The following is a 20,778-nucleotide window of genomic DNA, read 5'->3' as shown; positions in this document are numbered from 1 at the left end:
ATATTTTGTCATTATTAATGAACAAGTATGATAGCTGTTGCTTCTGTTTATTTTGTAATGTCAATGAGAAGGATTATATTAGGACAAATGTTACTGGACTAAAAACGCAACATTCTTCGATATTAAAGTGGGCTTCTATTAATGTTTACATTGCATAGTCTACACATATCAAGCTGTTTCTGAGACAAGGGGTCAACATGTAAACACTAAAAAAACCAAGGGTCGCTCCTCACTTGTTCTTATTACAATGGGAATAAAGATATAATGGTTGGTGTCATTGATTTCAATAAATAGAAATCATAAGGGATGACGCGACTGGCCTTGTACGCAGGTACTTTGAAAAAATTGGCAAGCTTCGGAAGGGAGGAGGAGGTGTGACATCACAGGACGTGACTATAAAAACTCTGAGCTCTATCGTTTAGAGTTAGAGAAGCACTTGAGAATCTTGGGAGTAAAGGCACTGACAGAAGAAGCCAAAACCCAGTTGCTTGCGCACCTTCTTTACAACGGGACCATCTTACAAACTATCAGAATGAACATCTCGCATCTTTTTGCTTGTGGACTATTGATGACTCTGCTTTCAATCACCACAGAGGCCAAACCTTTAACGCCGGCACAACAGAAGGTGAGACAACTTACTGTTGCTTAATGCGACGCGGTACTTGCCCAGGATACTCTGAGCGTTCAGTGAAAAGGGTTCCGTGCCAATCAGAGGGGCTCCACTGATGCTCTCTCTTGAGTATCAGATTTGCATTTGAGTTTTCTAAATGTCAGTGGAGCATTTCTTGGATTGCATGGTTGTTGGTGATACCTAATTGGGCATATCCACATGCTCAATCTGCGTGGAACGCATAGGCTATTGTGCTTGTAACTGTGCCCAAACTGCTGTCAGAAAGTGCAGGCAAAAATAGAATGAATGTACAGAATTTGCGCGTCATTGTAATTCACTAAATATACAGGCTTTATAAAGATAAACGGTTGCCTCTGGCTAATTAACATTTATTCAAAACATACACCACGAATTTGGGCGTGATTGAGAGCTGAACACACTTGTAACCGTGCAGTGTTTGCGAAGGTGAACGAGGGCAGCATTCGCGAGGCAAGGTATGGAGAGGGCGCAATGCCCAAATAGGTACGGATGCACATTAAAGCGGGATGACGCTCTATACAAAATTCTCGACAACAAAAAGTCTCAACCGAAAGCAATTCTCTTAAGACATTAATGCTCTCCGCTGACCAGTGTATTATTGCCCCTCTAAACTCAATACGAATACATGCGATTGGCATGCCATGTTTGTTTAACATAACCATTTCCTCGTCCCACGAATGGGTTATGTTATTGCCTTCATTATGATTGTGTTTTTTTATGTTCATAATGATAAGTTGGTTAATTACTTTTATTGGAATAAATATTTCTAGCCGGTTCCAGCAGCACCTGTAGGCTACATCCCCAGCACATCTGTCAGTTCGTCAGTTTTCGATTGTCAAAACATCTTTTAAGAATTTTCAATCTTTTCTATGATGTTTTGTCTACATTTCGGAATGTTGCTGATCACAACTTTGTTTAGCAGGAAAATAAGTAAATAAATATAATATTTATTGTGGTGGTACAGACCAAGAATAAAGGATAAAACGCGAGCCACACAGTAAATGCTAAAGAGACAGAACTAACTCAGAGTTTCGACTGCATTAGAATTTAACCTTGTTTTTAATGTGTCTTATTGCAGTCTCTCCGTTCTTTGCTGGGAGAAGAGCTGTCGGAGTTCCTTGCGTCTGGCGAGAAGGAGCGCAGATTGGAGAACATACGCGCCAGAATCCGGCTACTGCGAGACCTCCGTCTGGACACCCGTGCCAAAAACATGCGCATCATGAACGACCAACCCAGCGCACGAAAGCACAAACCAGTAACCAGTAAGAAAGCAGGATCCACATCAAAAAGCGGTTGCTTTGGACACAAGATGGACAGAATAGGAACCATGAGTGGCATGGGCTGTTAGAAGAATCAGAATGGGAATCTATTGGTAAGAATATATCTTGTTTTATTATAAAAGACAGGAAATACAAAGTTTGTGTATGTGTAACTGGAGGAATCAGACAAGTCTAACAGTATTCTGATTAAAGCATTTTCTGTGGGTTGAATTACATTGAACAACATTCTACTAGGAGTAACCAATCCCACCCCACCCCACCCCAATTTCAATTAGAATTCTGATTAAATGTTATAGGCTATCTGTGGGGCAACGTTTACCACATGCAATTTAAGTTAAAAGCAAGTGAGATTGAAATCCAGCAAAACAGAGGACTTCCTTGGTGAAAATGCAAAACTTTAGCCCAACCATTGAATCTATGTTAGACTGGAACAAGCGCCACTGCAGCAGGTGTCTCATTTATAGTGGTGTAGGCCTAATAGAAGGGGCTCTACTGCTTCCCCTGGTGGACATTCTAGAACTGTCAGCCCGCCAGTCAAAAGGGGAGGGGGTGGTGTACCAGGCAATCCCCAATAAACACTCCAAAGAAACGGAAATGGAACCAGGTTGCAGTCTCGCTTGTGGTAATACGCTCTTAGCAGTGCACACAATGAGATCAGAGTTAAGACTGTTTTGGCAGTGGTGTGTGTGTGGTGTGATTCATCAAGTACATGTGACTAAGTCCCCGTACTATTTAGATGGGAGCCCTCAACTTTCCCTCCCAACACTGTAACACACCACTGTGGACTGGTGTGTGTTAACTCCCTGCCACCACATCAGTAGCCTACTCGCCTTCAGTTTACACAAGGGAGACAAGTTTGTCATCAAACATGAAGGATAATGTCTAATGTCTGTTTTGTGTCTCATCCTTACAGAATCCTCAGAAGACGATAGGTCTGGACAACTTTGTGACGGTTGGACCTCACCTGAGGCAGAACCTTAAAAGAAGCATTGTTTTTGGTACGAAAGACACCTTGACCAGCACAAATGAGGACTATGACCAACATGATAAAAACAACCAACCTATGTATAACATAAAAAAAGACATCAAACACTACAAAACAGCGGACATTGGTGTAAAAACTAAAACCCGCAAAGCTGTATATTGTCGCTGCTGCTGTAAATTCATGTACTTTATTCCTGCATAAATGTATTTATGTTTTAAAAACTATTTATATGTTTATAAAAAGAGAATATTTATAAATATGAGTTTTATTTATGTAACATTTTGGAAATGCAACTGCAGGTCAATTCTGTTTGTAACTTTTGTTTTAAATAGTTGTAAATGTTTTAAAAATGATTAAAAAAAACGTTCCACATGCAGTACTTCTTTGTTAAACTTGGTTTGTACGTTTTATCTAACAGGATGTATGACGCGTGTAATACTAATCGTGAAAGAGCTCTTGTAGTTTTATATGATTTTAGGCAGTGTCATGTAAAATGAACAAAGAAAACAGAGTAACTACATGCAATTAAACCACTGATAGCTTATTCCAACAGTAAGAGACATTAAAACCACCTCTGACCATTTTACTTCTTTCCATAACCTTGAAGTAACTTGCACCCTTCCCTTCAGTACCAGGTTTTTGGGCACAGGGTAAGCTCTTAAGCTCAGTTGCTATAATAAATAGTGAATACTCAAGGTGAATTCCTAACTGAAGTGTGGTTTGTTGCATGTCGAGGACACTTTGAGTATAATATATTCAGAGTTACAAACCACAAAACACAGAAAGATTCTTCTCACTACCAGTTTTTTCAGGAAGTGGGAAGGAATATGGAAAAAAAAGCCCAATCATACCTTTAATGTAGACCTTACTTTCACGGAATCTTATCCTAGTCCATCCAATTCAAGCACCATAGAGTTCTGCTTTACTGACATAGCCACCAGATGTCAGCCTTTTCAGCTGCAATCTCTGATGTACAATTATGTAAGCAAGTGTACTGCTGATTAAAGACAGCTGATACAGGACTTCGGCAGCCTCTCATTTCACATAGCGAGCATGGTTCACTGCCTTATGTGTAGTTAAATGAAACAAAAGAATGTTTCCTTTTACAATAATTATGTAAAATACCAGTGACAATACAATGACTGTATCTTTGTTTTTGTGTGAAATTCTAATATTTTGATGCACTTGATCTATTTGCAGTCCTTTTTTGTACCCTGAAAAAGCAGAGTGACACAATACTGAAAAATGTGTAAAAGAGCGAGGACTAAAATGACCTTCAAGCAAACTTAAACAACTTGCCAACTTTATCAAACAACATAGGTCAGGAATTCCACATTAGGGGTAGTTCCCGAGGAGAAATGCACCTGTGGCATGACGAAACATTGGGATTTAGTTGATTTTCATCTTGTGGTGCTTATGTATGAGGCTGGAAAATAGTTTTATGTAGGGATAGTTTATCAGTGTTTTATGTCTCTACCATTAATGTGACTACCATTGGTTTCTTTATCAAAGTGGCAAATTGTCGTGGCATTTAGAAACTACTCCATTTATGCATCATAACAACTGGAAATGGAGCGATAAAGCACATTCCTGGGTACCCATAAGCCTGAAATCTTTGCTAAGCCATGCAGACATTCATAGATATTTTCTGCCATAAAGATGCTTATGCTGACAAAGCAAAAGGCCATTAACCAGACTAAATTATTTCACACTACCTGAATTTAAACAAATGGTCCATCTGAGTATTTGATCTATGGGCAATGACTATACAAGCTTTTCACTGTCATGGAAAATAATATGGTCAAATCCACACCAGGCCGTAATCTATACATAGTGATTTCATGTCATCTTGCTCGACCAAAACTTGGATTGAATCATTCTCGAATGCCTAAAACATTATAAAACATTTTAAATTGGAATTAGCCAGTTCCTCTCTACACCGAAGAATTTATGATGTAGGGTGGGTGGGTAGACTCGTCCTGGGACATTTGCCAGCCCAGAGAAATTTAGAGAACTCTAAATAAGCATCTTCAAAATACTTTGAAGGTGAATGAATCTGCAGTATGAAGACTGACTCCACTTTAAAAACACTTCGGTAAATTAAACGTTCATCATAAGGATATGCATAGCACATTGCACCTGGACAATTAATATGAGGTGGAATTCTGTCTGAAATTCCCACTTCCCAAAGTCAAATTCCATTCAAATTTAACAACTAAACCAAGAATCTGAAAAACACTGTCATCAGTTAAAATTGATAAATGTGACTTACATACTGCTGCCAAAGATGAATGCACAGGCGTCTCCTTTATGCTGGCTTATTTCGTGTTCCAATACTGCCTCCATATGGCTACAATATTTACTGCAACAGGGTTAAGGAAACAATAATCAAAGGAAGCTACTTTTTTCAGAAATTTAACATCTTAACTTATCCCCTCAATTCAAGAATCCTTTCCAATTCATGCACTGCAGAGAACTCTATCCAATGCATGCCTTGGTTTGAAGATGACTCTCTTGTCTTTACTGGTTTGGTCTTGGGCTTTCGTTTCCTCCCCCTATTCTCTTAAATGGTGTGGTCACAGATTATCCACAGCAACCTAAAGGGTGGAGGATTTTAAAAAATGTTTTGAAACGGCATAACTGCTACATAATATCTATAGTTCAAATTTGAAGTGAGTCAGTAAACGTGCAGATTAGATTTCTTCTATCTGGTACTACATTATCACACAATACCACTATGATATTGCATATTGCAGGTGAACTTGAATGTAAGCTTGGCCATCACCTAAATGAATGTCTATTGCTTGCTAAATGGTCATTTCAAAATTGGACTTGAATGAGCACTGCTCAATTCTCTCCCATCCCCCAAAAGTCTCAGGAAAAGATAAGCTGATGACCCTGGAAAGGAGTCTAGACAAAAGCTGCATATCATAAAATGAATCAGTTTGTTGTACACCACAATTTCCCCATCAAACTTTAAGTGGAGTTCAGCATCAGTAACATTTATTCATTTGGCAAACACTTTTATCCAAAGTGGTACGCAGTAGAGCAAGTCTTCACCGACATGGACAAATAGTCATTTCTATCAGCTACTGATGCCATAAAGGCTTTAATCTTTATCAAGTAAATGAGCCAGGACTCCAAACTTAAGTCCAAGAGCAGTACTGTTTTAAGTTGCAGCCATGTTTGAAATAGTCAGTCAGTAAGGTAAATGTCCCCAGGCTCCATAAAAGTAAGGACACATCTATGTCCCCTTCATCCACTGATTACAATGGCCCCGTCATACAAGGTTGTAACTACGGAGTCACAACCTAGATCACTTCCAACACCAACAAGTAGATTTAAATGAGTGTCAAGCAGCCTATCTGTGTAGGACCCATTTCATCTTTCTCCAATCATTGAGAGTCTGGGGCAGCCCACAGAATTGTAAAACATTAAATTCCTTCACACAGACTAGGTAGGAAAATCAACGAGACACCAATTCTTTTCACCAGGTCTCGCACCATCACCCATTCACAAACTACAAACGTCAAAGATGAGTGACACATGTGTTGACACAGGATAACGTTTGAAGAGAAACCGAGACAGGACTAGATAAAAATCATAACTTTAGTTTTATTTAAGTTTTACATTTTTGAAAAGCTTTTAGTTTAAAGATTAGCCCATAGGCTACACAAACTACTATCAAAATATCTTCCCACAAATGCTTTGGAGGAAACAACTGTACCACCTCATAATTACTTTAACACAAAACATGACATTACACATAGTTCCAGATTCTAAATGCCCAGAACAAACAGGGCTAATTTAATTTTCAATATGTTTTTCACATTTACAAGTAAAACAATAACTAAAGGGAAAAACAAAATAAAAAAATGAACTTTAAACAAAGAGGGGAAAAACAGAAGATATTGTACAGCAAGACAACGCACATGGTGGAGGGTTTTTTCTGAATTCATTCTCTGCTCAGAAAGGGTAGCGGGAGGGATGGGTGTCTAGGTGGATATTAGGCCATTGCAGCAAACAGGCCCATTACAGTTCAAATGATGACACTTCTTGGAATGTCCAAAAGGCTCCGTCAGCATAAACATGGTGATGAAAACAGAGTCCATTCAAAATTGACAAACATAAAAAAAGGACTTTGATGCTTAATCATCAAATTTAATCTTCTTTCCCTGTGGCTTTCCGAATCCTCCACCGCCGCCTCTTCCTCCACCTAAACAAACAAAAAAAAAACAGAACTTAATACACTGATGTTTGTGTGGTTAATACTGTGGTGCATTAAAAAACAAACTGATGATTGTCTGAGGGTTGCTAGCAGCAAAGGATGAGTGAGCCCCTCATTCACTTGATCACACATTCACAGTGGAGCCTGGCTAAGCAACAGTTGGTGGTGTATGCACTTTATTAGCCATATTGGATATACTGACTATAGACCCATACCCAGTGACAGTAGTTATACAAGACTGTACATCCAAGGTTCTCCCAAAATGTACATTTAGCCTGAACATGCTGATCTGTAAAAGGAGTCTGCAGCCCAGGATAAGGTATTTGGGCTTCATGCCCAAAATTAACCCAAGATCGCCATTGGTTACAATAAATTTGTAACCGTGTTGCCAGCCCAACTCGACTGAAATACTTTGACTGACGGGACAGATCTACATAACACCAATACAGACCACCACATTTAAGGGCATAGAGAACCCACCTCCTCTGCCTCCTCGTCCGCCTCCTCGGTTGCCTCCTCTTCCTCCAAAACCGCCACGGCCACCAAAACCACCCCCACGGCCACCAAATCCTCCTCTGCCGCCGCCCCGCCCACCGAAACCTCCTCGACCACCTCCACGGCCACCAAAGCCTCCCTCGCCCTTGGGCCTGGCGTAGTCCAGAGTCACCTTGGTGCCATCGATTTCACCATGGTCCATGGCATCCTTGGCAGCTTTGCAATCATCTTCAGATTCAAAATCCACAAAGCCAAAGCTATAAAAGAGAAAAAGGGGTTTAGGTTTTTGTTTGTTTAATTTTCGCAACGAAGGCTATTTAATGGCCAGAGCATTGTGTTATAGAAACTTAAATGTTTTTTTTTTTTTAAATCTATGCTAGTAACATATTCTAAAATACCTTCAAAGGTGGGATCTTACTAAAAACATCAGCTATAGAATTTTGATAAAATTGTTGTCTTTTGGTTTTTAAGGCAGGGCGTTTAGGTTTGTATGTAGCCTCAAATCCCAAGACTTTTCAAAATCAATACAGTAACAATCTATGTGTTTCACATCTAGACTTAGGCAACTCCCTCTTTTAGCATGGGGGGACCCGTTCATCTGTGAGTTCTTTCTACTTCTCGTGCGAATCCATACACCGTCATTGACTAGACAGAGAGGAGCTCATGAGAAGAACATGGCGCAATGTTTTACGCCACTGCACAAATTAGAATGGAGTGCAAGTCTTACCCCTTTGATGCTCCCGTGTCGCGGTCTGTGACAACTCTGGCTGTGACTGCTCCCTCAAAGGACTCCCTCAACGACTCTTCCGTCGTGTCCTCCGACAAGCCTTTCACAATAAGGGTTTTTGTGGGACCTGCATGACAGAGAGAGCATTAAAACTGCCATTCATGCGCTCACGGGCAAGCCAAGGGACCGCAAAATAGATCAACCTGAAATACTTGCCAAATCAGATGATAGCCGCAGTCCAATGAACGTTTTAACATTCACTCTAATAACTTGTAATTGAAAAAACACATGCATTAGAAACACTTACCAGAGCCTCCTTTGCCAAAATCTGGTTTTTGTCTGCTCTGCTGACTGAATTCTAATCTAATGTTCCTTCCTTCTACTTCTGTGTTGTTCAGTGAGTCCATTGCCTCTTTTGCTTCATCTACAGTCTCAAATTCCACAAAAGCAAATCTGTTGAGCAAAACAGCATGATTAAGTAACAGTGCCACATTACCCAACTGTTCCTAGTTGTTTAAACAGGTTCAAACAATTACAATTTGGAGTCATTTCTATCATCACCTACCCTTTAGCTCTTCCATTGTTCTGTGGTACCCTTATAGAAACGGCCTTTTCAAATACACTCTGCAGAGTATCTTCTGTTGCACTGTAGGCCAAGTTATTTACAACAAGAGTTTTGCTTGAAGATGCAGAACCACCTAACAAAAACAAAACAAGCACTCAGAAACTGCAGATATTGTTTAAAATACAGACAGATGGCAAACGGACCAAATCAGGACTTGACTATCTGAGGAAATCCTGCACTGTACATAGGAAGTGAGGTGATCATCATATTTGGCCCATGTCTGGGAAAGAACAGGTTAAGAGTTGTACGGAGTATGTACCTTGTTGTGATTTGCCACCTTGCCTACTCTTGTCGCCAATGAAATCGAGCATAATGGAACGGCCTTGGATTTCTGAACCTTGGGCTTCCTCCATCATCTTTTCAGCAATATCCTCCGACTTGAACTCGATGAAAGCAATGCTATTGAGTGGAAAAGGTCAGACATCAATTGTAAGAATACATATTCATTTAATAAAAGAGCATGGAAAATAATTGAGTTTGTGGTTTATTGTGCCTTACCCTCTGTTTTGTCCATTCTGGCCTTGTGGTATCCTAATATCAACTGCCTGATCAAAAACCTCCTTCAAGTCATCTTGTGTGATATGATATGAAAGGTTCTTTACAAACAGTGTTCTCGAATCTCTCTCTGTCAAGACAAAGAAGAGTTGTTTAGGCAGAGTTTAAAGCCACCCGATGTCTGGCACAGAGGGATAAAATGGTGGACCAAAGAGCACCAACCTTTCTTGTCACCCTGGGAGTTCTCCTTGCTTTTAGCCCGGTCCAGCTTCACTTCCAGGCCCAGGAGTTTTTTGCCATTGAGCTCCATGGCTTTCTGCAGGTCTTCTTCAGAAGCAAAATCAACATAGCCAAATTTCCTGGAGATCAAAGAACATTAATTAGCCTAAATTCAGAACACTGCCCATATGAAGCCTTGAAACAACATTATCTGACACTGCTTAACTGGTCTACAGTCCATTTAACTCACCTTGATCCACCAAGTCGCACATCCTGAATCTCAAGACCTGCTTTAGAGAAGAACTTCGCCATGGCATCCTTGAGTTCATCAAAGTCTTTATTGGAGTTCAAATTGCCAACGAACAGTTTAAAAGCTGAAAAACAATTTGACACCATGTTAGTAATGTTACTGAGGATGCTACATAAGAATTATAATCGCAAACCTAATCAGAAAGTTCTAAGGTGACATCACATATTTCAGTATTAAGTCCCTTAGTGTTCATCATACTGATGGTAAGAACACATCACATAGGTAATGCTATACAGTGGAATTCCTACCTTCCCCATCTGATTTGGCCTTTTTAGCTGGTGGGGTATCCTTCTTGGCATCGGCTTTCCTCTTGCCAGGTGTGACTGGAGCTGGTAAAAAAACACAGGTTTGCAAACTCATTTTAAGCAATTATTTAAATACATGAAAATCGCCAACAACTACTACACAGAGTTCAACATACCATCATCATCTTCGTCTTCCTCGTCATCATCATCATCATCATCGTCGTCGTCATCATCGTCCTCCTCAGATTCCTCCTTAGCCTTCACCATACCAGCTTTCTTTGCTGGTGCTGCAGGGGTTGTGTCCATTTCTTCCTCCTCATCCGAATCTGTAAAAGTACAATTTTAGGCTCTTGGAACGACATGCAGTAACTACACAGACTAAATTATGCCAATGCAGTCCCATGCACTACTACCTTTATAATCAATCTTTTCTGGATATAATGCACAGAATCAGACTGCATTTACATGCACTTCAATATCCTGGTTATGATGCTTATCCTGATTTTGATCATATTGATGATATGGTGTTTGCATGAACACAGAGAGCTGGTTATTAATATCCCTGTATGCATGAATACTAGTATCCCAGTTACCAACTTAGCACAGTCACCCACGTTCACACAGGAAACCTCGATAAGGTGTGTACATGGAACAGTGAACCGGTTTCATTTCTTTTGGAGTAGTGCAGCTTGCATAACCAAATGGTTTCATAACCAACGTGCACAAACACAGTCAAGGTGTAATCCTTTCAAATTATGATATTTATTTAACACAATGAAACTCTACATAACCTAAAAACAAATTACTACATACCATCGTCGTCATCATCAGACTCTTCTTTTGCAGGGGCTGCCTTTGCTGGAGCTGCCTTGGCAGCAGGCTTGGCTGGAGTTGCCTTTTTGGCTGGTGGGGCTTCCTCCTCAGACTCATCTGGAATTGTTGAAAAAAATAAGTCACTCTACAGTTTCATAATTAAGGCCATTAACACAAAACTGCTGTAAATATGGAATACTGTACCATCATCATCGTCGGAGGAGGACTCCTCTGGCTTTTTAGCCGCTGGCTTCACTGGAGTTTTCTTGGGGGGTGGTGCTTCTTCTTCTTCATCATCTGTTGACATCATTGTGTGCAAATAATTAGTGAATACTCACTAACATTTATCTACTCCAGGACATGAACTATCAATTTATTCTCAATTATTTCTTTGGACCTAGGAAGCCAAGATTCTGAATTATGGATAAAACATTCTTGCAGTTCTTCTACAATTTGAACTACCTCTTTGATGGATACCTGAATCGTCGTCGTCCTCGTCGTCGTCTGATTCCTCTGCTTTAGCTGCTGGTTTGGCAGGTGCTTTAGCAGGGGTCTTTTTTGGTGGCGGGGCTTCTTCATCTGTAGGATTTTTTTTTTTTTTTTTTAAACAAACTTAAAAATTTGTTTCGAATCATTTTGATAAAAAAAAAATACAAAATAAACACTGCCTCCAGTACATATTAAACATATACCGCTCTTCAGACAAATTACTTTCACTTCTATCAATCTAATGTGTGGAATGAGTCATTAACCTACATAACAGGACCAAATGAGCACTTGACTATCTTATGAAACCCTCATAGGGAATCAGATAGACAATGCCATCCCATTTGGTCGAGTGTGTTTTGATGTTGAAGAATTAGCAGTAGTCAATTCTTAAAGGTTCTTAAGAGGTTTGACAAGTTTTGCTCATACCAGAATCGTCATCATCGTCTTCGTCGTCGTCATCAGACTCCGCCGCCTTAGCTGGAGGTGCTGTTTTTTTAGCTGGTGTGGCTACTTTCTTAGGAGGCTCCTCCTCTTCTGAATATGAAAGGTTTTTTCACATGTAAGTAATATCATTAGCCAAGTGTACTACACTGATAGACAATAACTTTGGCCAAATTTTGAGTGGAGTAACAATATTATTAATGATGCTGTAAAAATAATCATAGCAAACCTCATCAGAACATTTAAAAGTGACATCACATATTTCAGTATTAAGTCCCTTAGTGTTCATCATGTTGATAGAGAGGCTACAGTACATAGGTAATGCAATACTGTACTATTATTCAATCTATAACATTGGATAAGTCTGCTATGTTGACACACATTTGAACAAAATTGACCTTGATGGGACTTTTACCTGAATCATCTTCATCGCTGCTACTTTCCTCCTTAGCAGCCTTGCCATTTTTTACTGCCTTCACTGGAGCAGTCTTTTTTGCTACTTTAGGTGGTGGTACCTGGGGGGCACATTATGGATACAATACACATTATGACATGATGGATCATGTCGTCGATATAATACAAGTAACGTTACAGCTGACATACTTTTCATAAACATATCCATGTTAACATAATAAACAACTCACCTCTTCTTCATCACTGTCTTCATCACTAGACTCCTCAACTTCTTTGGGAGGTGGGGGAGCCTTCTTCTTCGGCGGGGCTGCCTGCTTTTTAGCTGCCTAAATGGTAAGAAAAAATAAGATGGTCAAAATTTGTAGGCGTTGAAGGCGACATAAAGCAACATTAACGTTCCAGCGCTACAAAAGAAGAACACTCATGTGGTATGGCCACCATAACCATTTGTTTATCTGAATGGTGAAATGAATAATAAAAACATTTACATACAAATCATATATTAAATTCTAGCATATAATGTCAAGCTAACAAATGCTACGGAACGCCTAGCATACTTCCACATAGGTAAAGGAGATAGCTAACGTTAACCAGCTAACTCCATGCGACACCCCACGTGGTAGACATATCAAGGTAGCTAGCTAGAAGGATTGCTAGCCAACTAGCGATAACTAATTTAGCAGCTACATTGTTTTATTAACCTAGTGACCAACGTGCGGAGAAAAAAAAGAATAGACTTAACGAATAGTACTTCTATTTAATTCCGAAATGAAATTACCAACTTAATTGTGTCAGTAACTTAAAAAGACAATATTAGTTACAAAATATTCCGTTACTTGTCTAAACATCTTCTACTGAACTACCACCGAACGTGATCTGCTCCCTACGGAGATCATTTTATAAGTCTAGGTCCTATGCTATCTAGCGAGCTAGCTCGAACGCTACGAAATCCAACGACGAATTTGTCATTTTGCTTATCGCTATCGTTCTTTTACTGACGTGACGACATAGTTGTATAAAATCATTCATTCGACATGACTAATATGGTTTTCATTTAAGGACCATACTATTTCACAATCAAATCGTGCATGTAAAATGCAATAGGGAAGAACAAACATGGCCATTTTGTGACGAACTGTGCAACCATGCGTCGCTATGCTCCGACGGCACGTTGTAGGCCTAGCAGAGTGCAATGGAAAAAAACATGGCTGATCAAGCCTCGTTGGACTAAAGGCCACAGGCTGCACTGCTAAAATCTCATGAATACATCAATGACAATTGCTAAGATGTACATTTTCCAAATAATGCGTGGAATTCGTCTTAGCCCATGCACAAGGCATAGTCCTTAAATTGCATACTTATCTTAAACAACCGAGTATTATCGTTAGAAAGCTAGCAGAATTAGCAACATAGCTAGGTTAGCTACCTACGCATGAACTTCGTTCCATTCTAAACTGTACTAATAACAACCAATAATCCCAATTTAAACTTGAGAGCAAAAATGATGCTTACCTTTACTAGTTTCACCATAATTATGGTGTTTCTGAGAATCTCAAACGGTCACTGCAATTAATTAAAATGTCCTACTCTACACGTGGTCGTGCCTACAAACCGAGAACATTAAGAAAGACAGAAGTACAGAAACGGCATGGGTTGGTTTTCTTCTCTGGACTTTACTTGCCATCCCCCTGCTAACCGGTTTCATCCTATCACAAGCCATCTATCTACTATGTAAACACTTCCCGCCTCTTCAAACTCCCTCTCATCCAATCAAACGCCAATCATTTGCATAGCAGCTTCTGTCGCAGGACATGGAAATGGGGTTGTTAAAATGGTAAAATGAGAGTAACAACTATATGTTCTGAAAAAGTAGGTTAGGCCATGTAGCCTAATTTAAAGACCCTTTAACATTGTGCTTTAACGAAACCTTGCAGGAAATCGTATTGAAAGAGACAAAAAGCACGTGGATAATTTAAACAACCGTTTTCCCCAAAAAACCTCTTCGTGTGGAAATGGGTAACTTTGCGGAAATGATTTGGGCTATCAGTTGTTAAACACAACAATTGAAACATAACAGTCTGATTAAACATTATTAACATTACACGTGAAAATTAATCGAATGAGCTGTTATGACTCGTAGGCTATTATAATGGTTTACCTGGGCTTAGCCAACCCACCAGCTGTTTTTGGAGTTCCACGTGGTCTGCCTCATGAGTTAATCTACATGAGGCTTCTGTTAACATGCTGAAATTAGGGTAGATGCTTGTGTGTGTTCTTCTAACCTAGATCACAGTCTTACAATAAAGCTAAATCTGTTAAATTTGGAAGACCTATCTCGTACATTCTTTGAAGGAGTTTAGTGTTCCGATGTTCCTCTTTTTCATTCTACATTGTCAACATAGGGTAGTGTAACATTGTAGCCTAACACTAAGCCTATAAAGTTACTATATCCTTTCTCAGTTGATGTGGATACAAATTCCAAGCACATGTTTGTTAGTTTCCAGACAAACTTGTTCTGACAATCTGATTTAGGGAGAAACTTGTATGCAATAGCCTAGACTAGTTTTACGCCATGTGGCAAGATGGTATTTCTTCGTAATTTAAGTCTGGTTGATTTGAGTCTAATTTAGAAATATTATTATTTTTTCAGTGTATTGTAGGTTACATGAAAATAACCTGAACAATTCCAATAGAAACATTTTTGAATGAATTTTACAACTAAAACTATGGCAGATGAAAATGTGCACCGTCCTCTATTTCTTGCCATTGCTGTTTGCACCTTTACCCAGAAGGTGGTGTACTCTGCAAAGTTACTTAGGCCTATTTTGAAGGTAGGCTATGGCAATGGAACACATGCCACACTAGCCAATAGGAAATTCTCAGTTTAACTTGTCTTGCAGTTTTGCCCTTTTTGACACAGCTGACGGATTTCAAGTGCATTACAACTCTTTGCAACACTTGCCACCATCTTTGCATCCAACTCATCTATCATTTTTTCATAGCAGTCTACATGTATGTGCTTTTACCTGTCAGCATATGGCAATAAACATGTATATAAAACATGTATATAAAGCCTGGTGTTGTGTGTGTGATCACAAAGCTGCTGAGAAGTCAACCCATTTTTATGGTCCCACAAAATGCATTAAGGAAGTATTGCTTGTTATACTTCTTGCACTTAGATTAATGCTGCACATATAGCTTTTAATTTGAGCACATTTTCAGCGAAAAAATGAGGTGGCTTTTGCTGATAGGTCATCACAGCATGAGGGTCTGAGTTGTAGTTGTAACTTCAGCTATGGGCTTATGTTGACATCATGTCAAGACAAGCACGGCTGCTCTGTGATCTGGAGCAGGGTATAAACAGCCAGCATTATGTGGGAGGCTTGTGTGGTGAAAGCTGCTGGGTGGGGAGGGGTGGTTGGTGGCCAGGCAGAGGTGGACAGGAATTCATATTTGACAGACATGCACAACTGCAGTCATGCCTCTGAAGACATCTTGTGGATGTACAGCACCTCTGTCTGTGTCAGCGGTCAGTGACGTGTCCAAAATGACTTGGCCATTTAAACGGAACGGTGATAATACTCTTAGACTGCCCCTGTTTTCTTCCTGCATCTAACTTCCCTTGAGTGAGCTGCTATATGGCATTCAATCACTGGTTTAAAAAAGACAGTCCACCATCCTCTGGTTCTGAAACCTACTATGACTTATTTGAGTCCAGCATCCATTACACTAACAGGGCTTTTTTCAGCGGGAGTTTACTGTTTGTCAGAGTTGGATTACAATGACTCTTTGTTGTGAAACATGGTGTTCCATATAGCATATAAGGGTCATAAAAGTGAGCTTGTGGTGCTCATTCCCACATTGTAGGTCCATTCTCTTGCCCACTTGTTGTGTATATGACATTTTCATCTTGAGTGAACAATGAAGGGTTGTCAGAGAGTCTGTCAAAATCTGTTGGCTGCACAAGCATCTAATTTCATCTGTTCTCACGACAAATATGACCTTGTATAGGTTGGACCACTCCAACAAAGAGGTTTTATCATTTGTTGATTTCAGTTCAGGTTTTAGGGCAATTTCTTTTCTTTCACTGTTCTTTTAACTTCTTGTTTATTGGTCATTCTCTCTCTCACTCCAATTTTAAATATGCTGTAGGGAAAACAAATCACACGTTTGCCAAAGTAGGGACAGTAGAACTTGAGACATATTATAAGCACAACACATGCGGCTGCATAAAATATGTCATGTGTATGTGTATGTCTGTGTGGATGTTTGAGTGAGTGTGTGGGTGGTTGTAGTATGTGAGTTGTATGTGTGTGCATTCAAATGTGCACCACTGTATGGACACTCCTCTTTTCATATTTTTTATATAGGGTAAAATGACTGTGTAGCTTATTTTGAGCTGATTTGTTTCACGAGTAAGACATTTCTTTGTGCATATTAATAATTTCTCCCTCTCCCTCTGTCTATGTGTGTGTATGACATAGTTTGACTAAATGAATGACAAGAGTAATTAGCCAACATGAAAGGAAATGTGCTAGACTGTAGAGGACAGCAGAGTATTGCTTTTAGTAACAACTTCCCTCTATAGGGCTATAGGTGCAAAGTCAGCCCTTGCAATAACCAAGAACTTTCTCACAGTGATGCAATGTTAATCACATCACTGCAGTAAAGACTCACAGCTGACTTGTACACTGTAAAAAATGGCTGTGAAATCTACAGTTATTTACTGTGGATTTCACAGTACCATTACTGTATATGATTTTTACAGTAGACTGTTGTAAAATTTACAGTAAACCCGTGTCCACATGACAAAACCGTAGAAATCACAGTAGTCAAAGCATTACTGTAAAAAATCACAAGATAGCCACTGTAGTACCAGGGGCGTCACTAGACCTTATTCACTGGGGCACGTGCCTTAGTAAAAGTCTCCAGTGCCCCAGTAAAATTCTAGCGCTGCTCTCGCTGTAAACTGCATTCATGAGCGCATCTCCGTGCCTGCTTTAGTCATGACTCAAGCCTGTCAGGGGCCATAATAGCCAATCAGATGTGTTGCCCACATAATTAGCATCTGTTTTTCAATGCTTAGCGTCATTGTAGCCTAAATTTAGCAACAGTTTACCAGCTTGTGCTCTCTCCCTCACACACACATTCACACCATGCGTAGGCTGCATGCACGCATGCGGAGAATTAATAATGATTTACGTATACTGTAGAGAGAGTCCTGTAAAAGTAGCTTATACTGTTTGTGAAGCTGTCCTACTGTAAAACTAAACATAGCCTTCTGATAAACTATTCAGAGATGGACATTAGAAAATTCTTCCTGAACAGAGGCAGAGGGAGAGGAACAGTGAGGAGAGATGAGGAGGACGAGGGAGGTATGATAATTGCCCACATTAACGATAACATTAACATTTATGTTGGTAGCCAGTGCTGTGATTTGATCTATGGTTTAATGGCAAACTTAAATAAGATTGCTGCATTTGCAAATGTAGCCTATAATAATCTGCACAGGATTCTGTGCAGATTATTATAGGCTACATTTGGAAATTATCACCCAGTCAGTATCAAGTCAGTATGAAGGCTTTAGTAGGCTATTTAAGCTACAAAGAACTGCAGTATTGCCAGGATGACTATAGGACCCTTGCCTAAAAAATGTACCGTAAAATTCACAGTAACTTACTGGCAACAATTGGCCAGTAAGTTACTGTGAATACGTTTTACAGTGAAGGTACTGTACTTCTATTTACAGTATTTTATGTATTTACTGTAAATGGAAGTACAGTGCCTTTACTGTAAAACCTATTCACAGTAACTTACTGGCCAATTGTGGAATGCAGAAAAGGATGCTACAAGGAAGGTAATGCAAACACACTCAACACCTTACCATCTGTTGATGTCATTGTGGTTGAGATATCTGACATTTTTCTGTTAAAGATTGGCATGGAGACAATGGGACATGGTTGCCTTTGTCAGTGTCCTTATGTGAACTTGCACAGGTAAACTTGCTCACCTTTACTTGTTAGCTGAATAATTGATAGGTGTTGAGTTGACCGCATGCCAGTGTAATCATAGCATGGTAAAAGCACTCATTGTCTCCCATTTTCAAGGCATTCTGCTGTAATCAGAGACAATTAAGTGTGTTTGATTTCCTGAACCTACCTACCTTTCCTTTCATCATCCAAGTGGACATTAACAGAATAAATCCTTTACCCTGGCTCCCATCCCTTCTCCATTAGATGGGCAATCCAGGTATGTCAGATACTATGGGGAGAGGAGATTTCCCCAACTTGTCAGACCAGTTTGTTTTGTCCATTTAATTTGTGTTCCTTTTGTCTCTTTGTCTTCAGTCATGTTTAAATAAGCCTACCCACCCGGACATCCCATTCTTAATGATTCTATAGATTTACATAACTTGGGTTGCTGATGTGGACATACCTTAGTAGTTTTTAAAGGGATAGTCATGTTGTATTTTTAAAGGGATAGTCATAATCAATGTCTACTGTTGTTAATATCTTCAGCATACTTTCATTTATTCCTAGGATAGATATTGAAGCTTTCAACTAGTTAGAGGTTTGCTGTGAAGAGCCATCATAGGCTTGCCAATTCATAAGTCTGCAGATGATGAGGCTAAATAAATGAGTCCTCTGTCAAAACTGTCAACATTGTCTGAGCAGAAATATAAGGCAGAAAACAGATACAATTGGATTGTTTCACATATTGATAAATTGTGTTCATTGTCTCCAATTACATGCGTCTCGAAGAATAACATTTATTTAAGAAATGGCAAGGCTGTGAGCACACAGGGTTGCTGTTGACTAGTTCCCACATATCCATGAGTTCTGGGGGAAGCTGTTTGTGTACTACGATCACGCTTCTGAAAAAAACATGGTTCTCTTTTCAGTTCAGACCTGTCGTGGTATGTAGCAGTTCTGCTGCAGAGGAAGTCACAGCAGAGGACTATAAAAAACGCCCAAAACATCATCAATAAAAAGCTACCAACCATGGACACCATCTTCAACTCCTGATGCTTGTAGAAGACACACAACATTCTGAAAGACTCATTCTATCCTGCTGATTATCTGTTTGAACTGCTGCCCTCAGAGAAACGGTACATCAGAACACGCACCACAAGATTCCATACTCAACTCTGACCTGAAAACAAATCTGTCAGCATTAATCAATGACATCAATACCTCATGCAAAGCTCTGAACTTCGTATAATTTGCACTACTTATTTAAATGCATGCATTTAATGGCAAATGCATACAATGGCACTGAGTTGATGGTATAGTGTATGACGACATGAATGTACTGAATGAATGAGATGATGAGATTGTATTATTTTACTGACTATTTATTATACCTTTTTTAATGAGTCCAGTACGTAAGTGCACTGAATGTTGTTGTATTACTGTGCAATGACAATACATCTCTATTCTATTCTATTCTATTCTATTCTATTCTATATAAGTCCAAATGTTTTGAATGTATTGTGTCTGATTGGTGTGCCTTGGAGAACTTCTAAATGCATGCCCAATACATTGTCAATAGGATACAACTCCAAAGTCTCAGAGATCGAATAGCTTTCGGGCAAGAGGGTCATCCATTACAAATCAACCACCACTGATAGGTGCAATGAGTCTTGTTGTACAGGGCTTGCAGAATGTAATATTTGATATCCTTCATACTAAACAGTATGCTATATTCATAGAATAATTTGTGTATGACTATATTGTCAATGGTGAGGATATCACAGAAATTATTTCCTGAAATATATATTAGCCTATGCAATACCAGGAGAGGTATTTGAAAGAAATTGATTTGGAAATGTAGATAAGATTAATTTGGCCTCCATAACCCTCCCAAAGCAGATTTAGACAACCGGCTTTTCAAAACTTATTACCAGTAAGACATATTCAGTCTTTAGGGACTTGTGTAAGCCTATTTCCGAAGTTGGTTCATGAAATAGTTTTGAAATAGGCCTTGTAATATGGTATGTGAGACCATCCATACCACAGGATCCTGGGGTCTCTTATGCAACCAAAATTGTTCTCCATACATATCTCAGGAGAATATGGAACTCCTGCTTGAATGTGCATGTCCTTAGTTGCAAATTGAGACCCATATCTGCGTGACTTTGATCTATATACATCTACAGTCTTTGTCTTGCAGAACAGTTATCTTGAAAGGTGCAGTGCATCAGTAGATCTGACATTGCCATCCAGTATACAAATAACAACAAACAAACACAAGCAAACACTTTCAAACATTTTCAATTGTAAGAATATTATTTGTAAAAAAGTTTGATGCCTTTGTCTTTATGACCCTGTGTATCTCTTTGCTTGATCAAAGTATTTGTTTCC

General features: G+C 39.4%; 2 protein-coding genes and 2 non-coding genes across 5 annotated transcripts; 1 reads left to right on the top strand and 3 right to left on the bottom strand.

Annotated features, from left to right (window-relative positions):
- Window positions 1-432: 432 nt before the first annotated feature.
- On the top strand, window positions 433-3,293 carry nppc (natriuretic peptide C). Its single transcript, XM_076277614.1, has 3 exons — window positions 433-625; window positions 1,728-2,021; window positions 2,843-3,293. Exons 1-2 carry the CDS (start codon window positions 533-535, stop codon window positions 1,995-1,997), a joined length of 363 nt encoding a protein of 120 aa, XP_076133729.1. The 5' UTR covers window positions 433-532; the 3' UTR covers window positions 1,998-2,021; window positions 2,843-3,293.
- A 3,218-nt stretch (window positions 3,294-6,511) lies between these two features.
- ncl (nucleolin) lies at window positions 6,512-14,069 on the bottom strand. Of its 2 annotated transcripts, none has more exons than XM_076278656.1 (18): window positions 13,928-14,069; window positions 12,646-12,741; window positions 12,417-12,516; window positions 11,987-12,094; window positions 11,534-11,650; window positions 11,276-11,368; window positions 11,072-11,188; window positions 10,435-10,584; window positions 10,262-10,342; window positions 9,954-10,077; window positions 9,707-9,843; window positions 9,488-9,614; window positions 9,249-9,388; window positions 8,930-9,062; window positions 8,672-8,817; window positions 8,365-8,491; window positions 7,623-7,894; window positions 6,512-7,130 (listed from the first exon to the last, which is right to left on the bottom strand). In XM_076278656.1, the coding sequence occupies exons 1-18, from the start codon at window positions 13,943-13,945 to the stop codon at window positions 7,063-7,065; spliced, it is 2,154 nt and encodes a 717-aa protein (XP_076134771.1). In that variant the 5' UTR covers window positions 13,946-14,069; the 3' UTR covers window positions 6,512-7,062. The 2 variants fall into 2 exon arrangements, with proteins under 2 accessions (XP_076134771.1, XP_076134772.1); XM_076278657.1 differs by having other exon boundaries at window positions 11,549-11,650.
- LOC143117536 (small nucleolar RNA SNORA75) lies at window positions 8,177-8,310 on the bottom strand. The gene has a single exon (XR_012985988.1). It is a non-coding gene; the product is annotated as a small nucleolar RNA SNORA75 (small nucleolar RNA).
- On the bottom strand, window positions 12,232-12,299 carry LOC143117539 (small nucleolar RNA SNORD82). Its single transcript, XR_012985991.1, has one exon. It is a non-coding gene; the product is annotated as a small nucleolar RNA SNORD82 (small nucleolar RNA).
- Window positions 14,070-20,778: the final 6,709 nt, after the last annotated feature.

The sequence above is a fragment of the Alosa pseudoharengus genome, unplaced genomic scaffold (assembly GCF_046254945.1).
Source record: "Alosa pseudoharengus isolate Yale_2024_CS ecotype anadromous, Long Island Sound unplaced genomic scaffold, YU_APseudo_1.1 YU_APseudo_1.1_scf_11, whole genome shotgun sequence".
In the NCBI taxonomy this organism is placed as follows: Eukaryota; Metazoa; Chordata; class Actinopteri; order Clupeiformes; family Clupeidae; genus Alosa; species Alosa pseudoharengus.
Note: the sequence above shows the minus strand (reverse complement) of the source record. Positions and strands in the feature narration are given on the sequence as shown.